General features: G+C 44.1%; 1 protein-coding gene across 1 annotated transcript in view; it reads left to right on the top strand.

The window, feature by feature from the left end:
• The window catches only part of plxna1b (plexin A1b), a 119,293-nt gene extending 113,600 nt beyond the window's left edge, over positions 1-5,693 (top strand). Inside the window, exons 29-32 of the mRNA XM_035524095.2 lie at positions 277-446; positions 573-785; positions 1,168-1,318; positions 2,381-5,693. Coding sequence (XP_035379988.2) covers positions 277-446; positions 573-785; positions 1,168-1,318; positions 2,381-2,476 — 630 coding nt within the window. The 3' untranslated portion in view covers positions 2,477-5,693. The remainder of the gene's footprint in view (positions 1-276; positions 447-572; positions 786-1,167; positions 1,319-2,380) is intronic.
• The last annotated feature ends 307 nt before the right edge of the window (positions 5,694-6,000 follow it).

Genomic DNA, 6,000 nt, shown 5'->3' on the forward strand with positions numbered 1-6,000 from the left:
GAGCAGGGGGAACAGATCAAATATGCAGAGAAGTGGAAAGCACTGGGATTGGTGTGGCTCCATAAGCTGCACATGTTTATATTATATACCATTACTTTTTTATCTAACACTCTTCCTCACATTTCTTATGAAATACTTAACTGACTCATTGTGTTGTTTGTTTCAGTATTTATTTATTTATTTTGTGATTTGGAGCAGTGTACTTCATCACACGGACATAACTTATTCTCTGTGTGTGTGTGTGTGTGTGTGTGTGTGTGTGTGTGTGTGTGACAGGGCACGTTGCAGAAGTTTGTAGATGACCTGTTTGAGACCATTTTCAGCACGGCGCACAGAGGAAGTGCGCTACCGCTCGCCATTAAATACATGTTTGACTTCCTGGATGAGCAGGCTGACAAACACCAAATTACAGACCCAGACGTCCGGCACACATGGAAGAGCAACTGGTTAGTGTGTGTGCGCATATGTGCACGTAACGGTGACCGCAGTAAATCTGCAACAGATTAAGTTCACAATAACTTTGCATTTGTTCATAATATGTCACGCTGACTCTGTTTTGTCTGACTCTCCAGTTTGCCTCTGCGCTTCTGGGTGAACGTGATCAAGAATCCTCAGTTCGTCTTCGACATCCATAAGAACAGCATCACAGACGCCTGCCTGTCCGTAGTGGCCCAGACCTTCATGGACTCATGTTCCACATCAGAGCACAAGCTGGGCAAAGACTCGCCCTCCAACAAGCTGCTCTACGCTAAAGACATCCCTAACTATAAGAACTGGGTGGAGAGGTAGGCCTCCACTTAGGCTTCATGTAGGCCACACGTTTATATCCGTTATGCATAATCTATACCCATTATGCATTATAATCATGTTTGTAAAATAATTCCTCATCATGCCTCATAATCCTTGAACTATTCCCCCTTAACTGCACATAAATGTTCAAAATTACATACATTATATATTATTGGGAATGTAGGGAATTATATGGAATTTCTATATTAATTCTCATAATCATAATGCTGTGCACAGACCTTCTGTGTCATAAGCAATGTAAGACGGCTCTTGAATACACTTGGTGGATACTGGATTCACAAAAAGTTTGAACTTAAAAAAAAAAAAAAGTTTAAATGTATTTATTTTATTTTTAAACATCCCTACTTTCTCTCTCAGGTATTACTCTGATATTTCTCGGATGCCGGCTATCAGTGATCAAGATATGAGTGCGTATTTAGCCGAGCAGTCTCGCCTGCATTTAAACCAGTTCAACAGCATGAGCGCCCTGCACGAGATCTACTCCTACATCACCAAGTACAAGGATGAAGTAAGCGCGCACAAACACACACGTACACAAGGATGAACACTCTCTTGCACGTATAACGTGTGCATGTGTGCGCGGATATTGCCAAACGGGGTTCGTGTGCCAGTTCACATGCTGACTTCTAGCCTTTCATGCTCTGGGTAGCTTCCAGTACGGTTCTCTGTCTGCAAACCGCTTTTAATTTGTAAAATGGAACCGCAGCTATTGAACTAGGCCATCTTGCTGAAGTGCACTGCATAACTGTACCAGGAGGACCCGCATCTGCGTTGTCCCTAGCTGGGCTGTTTTCGGTTCCGTCAGCCAATGCTATTTCAGTGCTATGTCCCCTTACTGAAACCTCTGCCAAGTGACCTTCAGTACACTGCCCTGCCACTGTAATGCCATGTGTGTTCACACGCATAAGCGTGCACCTGTGCGTGTGTGTACGTGCAGCCGTGAATTTGTTTTTCTGGATAATGTATGGCAGCTGGCTCCATTAGCACCCATCCTCATCATGTGTCATTATCCTGTAAAAGCACATGTGCACACGCGCACGCACACACACACACACACACACACAGACAGACGGGCACAAATACTTTTGCTTTAAGAGATGTGAGCACAGATCAAACAGAGCTGGCTTGGAGGGGATGACGGAGTGATAGATGGATAAATAGCAGCAGCAGTGAAAATGTATTTGGTTCTCACTTAGTGCTCCTGTCTTTCCTTCATTTTTAGTATCATTCTCTTGTATTCTTGGCTTTGTTTTTTCTCAGTTTCTATCATTTGTGTTATTTTTCATATCTACTCAGTAGGGGTTGATGAGCATATATGTGTACACTTAATTGGTGTGTGTGTGTATTTAAACAGAATGTGGGGTTAGTGGAAGGGGGAGGTTTGTGGCAAAGATGTATTAAAGGTATCTTGACTCTCTCACCCTATCTCTCTCACACTCGGTCACCATCTTGCACTTTCTCTCACCCCCTCCCTCACACACTTTCTCCCTTGCTCTCTCTCTCTCTCTCACCCTCTCTCTCACACACACTTTCCCTCTTTTCCTCACCCTCTCTCTTTCTCCCCCTGCAGATCCTGTTTGCACTGGAGCGGGATGAGCAGGCCCGTCGACAGAGGCTGAGGAGTAAGTTGGAGCAGGTGATCGACACCATGGCTCTGAGCAGCTGATCAGCACTCACCGCATTCCCAATAAAACAAACTGATGTCACAAACCCATCGAGATACACACTGCAGAGACTGATGTGCAGTACACTGGAGCTCCCACAGAGCCGGGCACACGCTCTTTGTGAGTGTGCGTCTGAGTGTGTGTGGGTGGGTGGGTGTGTGGACTCTCCTAAGTTGACACCAAGACACATCACAGGAAATATTTTGATTGTTATCATTGGTGCATAACATTTTTTGTGCGTGTGTATTTGTTGGAGTGCAAGTGTGCAGTAGTGTGTGCTGGACTTTACACATACACACATGCGCACACACACATTTAAATGTGGTGTGTGAAGACTCAAGAAGGAGGAATTCTGAGATGTTGTCAAGACACACCCTAGGATTCATATGGAGACAAAGGACATTTGAAATTCCTGTGTGTTTATTTGTTGATTTGTTATTTGTTATTTTATGTTGTACAGATGTAATGGACTGCCCTCTCCGCTCTCGTATGCCACTCGTGTTACTGCTGAGTTTGCACAGTTTACAGGAAACAGTACAAACGAGATATATATACACACACACACGCACACACACACACACACACACTATTACATTTTCAGCCAAGCAAAACCAATGGTTGAGGTTTTTTTTTTTTGCCATAGTAATACTAAAACACAGTAGAGTGACAAACATAAATTAGATATTTAAGCAAAAGAAAAAGTCTACATAGGAAGGAAAAAACAGTGAAAAGAATAAAATGTTGTCCTGTGCCATGTTTTATTTGGATGTTGTTTAGTGAAAAGGCGTTCTGTTACATGGGAATGTGCTATGATTTTGTTTGCTTGATGACTGAAAAACATTGTGAGTAGTTAAATAGAACAGGTAAGCTAGAATTTTCTGGAGTCTACAAGGCAGAATGTCTGAGATGTTGGTCTTGCACTCAAGCTAGTCTTCGTCCATCCGCTACAGTGTTTGCGACCACTCACCTTCCTCACCGGAGGTCTTCCTCTGTAAGCAGAAGCATCTGGAGGACAAGGAGTAGCTTCACTGAGCTCCTTTTTCTCTTGGTCTCCAGAGGGAGAAGGCAAGAGGTTTGAAGCTACTCCTCCATTATTGCTCCAGGCTCCGATAGCGGAGGGGGGCGAAGGGGAGGATGAAGACAGAGAACGAGAGGCTTTAGCCTTAGCTTATTAATGAGACACTACTAAGTAATCCTGTTAGCCTCTGGCCTTCCACCGTGTGTGCGCGCGTGCGTGAGTGTGTGTGTGCACATATGTGCGCACATGCTTCATTTGGCCTGCTTCTTTAGAGATGATCTTTCTCTCAAGCCTGACATGAGAGTGAGTTCTGTGATGAGAGACGATCTTAGTGACTTTTTTCCCTTTCACCTTTGTTTCAAACTTGCTTTAATTTGCTTGCCTAAAACCAAACTGTGATCTGTGGTGGATTTGATTCGGTGTTCTGGTTTTGTGTTGCTTCATTTTTTGTTCTCCCACATCTGAAGGTAGTTTTGGGTCGTCTTTCTCTCCATAAAACGGACTGTAGGACGTACCGTGCAAGGTATGAACAATATCCTATTTTACATCACAAACCCTGCTGGTGTGCCTATACCCACTAAAAGAGTACAGTGAGTGTGTTCCGTCAGCTTTTCTGACTGAATGTCTTCCATGGGACAGCAGATTGCTACTTTTTGTTTCTTAGAATTTCTATTTGCTTATGTATAATTTTGTCGGCCAATTTATTTAAATTTTCCTTTCCTGCCTCTGAAGTGCAACCTAAGGTATCATTACGTTTTTCAAGAATTCACCATTACTATTTTCTTAATAATTTCTGGACCAAATCATCAGTTAACCAGGTTCAAACAGGGTTGTTTTCAGTCTGAGGCATATCAAGCCCAGACGTAACTGTGAGGGCCAGCTGGCAGCCGCACTTAGCCTACCAACACCCACCAGCCCGGACATATTCATCCATCTTTAACCAAGGTGAACACATGGAGCGAGAGAGATGGAGAGAGTGTGAAAGAGCGGGAGAGAGAGAGAGAGAGAAACCACTTACCTCACATGTGGCCACACAGTAAACTGTGTGTGTGCAGTTTTGATAGGCTAGTATCTTTACCCTGCAGTAAGATCAGGCCTAATGGAAATAGATTAACTTTGTGCAAGGAGGCTTGAAGCAGTTCCACTAACTGCTAGCTGATGAGCTATCAGACTTATGTAATCAAATGAATTTTACATTAGTCCACGCAGCAATACACGGCTCGGCCTGTGCTCCTCACTCAAGCAGAGCGAATTCAGACTCCACTCATCTGTAGCACGGCTCTAGAGCTAGTTCATAATTGTTCCCGACTGAGCCAAGTCTGGTTTGGGTGGATGCATCTGTGGAGCTCGGTGTACGTAAGGCCGGACAGAGGATTGCGCAGAGATGCGTTGAAACGTCTCAGGATCTCCCCTTCGCTGTGCTTGTCCTACCTTGGTACTAGTTGATAATCGGCCATGAATGAAGGAGTGGCGAATTGAAGTTTACAAACCTTTCAGATTTGTCTGGATAAGAGGCATGTCTTGCGAGCTTCGGGAGCGTTTTATGTTTACTTGCCTCCTACGTAGAGATCAGGGGAACAGTTCAGTCCTTTATTTCCCTCACGCTATTCGTGCCGAGCTGTAAGAAAAGTGTGGTGGTAACAGCGGTGAGGTCTCAGCAGGAGAGAGTTCAGCTTACCCTGAGCACTTTTGAAATAAAAGCTCCTTTCCAGTATCCTGATGCTGATCCTGATCTCTTCACCTCCTTCCTGTGCCCATGTTGTTACCCCCCCCCGGGTTCTTTTTCACAAGCACCTCCTATCAGAGGGCCTGTCCGCTCATCACAGCGCACTGGTTCCATACCCATACAACGCCCATCCTCTGTCCCAGAATTCCCCCACAAACGCCTCAGATCCCTGCAGGGCTCTTCCTTGGTTCTGCTGGCCTGCCCCATAGCAGTAGCTGTCCTTATTAAGACACACCCAGAATGGCATAGGCTGGAACGAAACCACTAGTAAACCAACTGCAGCAAGAATGACATCTGTTCAGTTTTAATACTATGAGAAACCAGTTGCATTTATAAGAATTTCCGACTTGAAGCAACTGTTACGTGTTGGCTGGTAAACATTCATTGTGTAAATATTCTGTTGTTTCCTATTTTGCAGATTTACTACTTGTAAATAGCACATCAAGGAGAGATTAAACAGTTTTTGCTAAATAAACCTGTTTCTGGTGTTTTTCCTCCACTCCAACGCCAAGAATTGTGGGGTTTCAGTATCTTTTTTTCCTTTAAATTACACTCTTGTTCATGTGACACTTAGCAAGTTTGTAGTCCCCTATAATGACATAAGGCTAAGCAGACTCTATTTGACCTACCTTTATTGAAAAACTTCTGGTTGCAAAACTACACAGTGTCTGCTGCCAGGCAGATCATTCGGCAATGTCAGCGATCACTTTCTGGCCACTGTTGGCTGGATCTTATTAGGTGGCAGAAGACTTTCACTTTCATATAGTGACAGTGTCATAAAC

Source organism: Electrophorus electricus, chromosome 7, assembly GCF_041902795.1.
Source record: "Electrophorus electricus isolate QZ-2024a chromosome 7, ASM4190279v1, whole genome shotgun sequence".
Lineage (NCBI taxonomy): Eukaryota > Metazoa > Chordata > Actinopteri > Gymnotiformes > Gymnotidae > Electrophorus > Electrophorus electricus.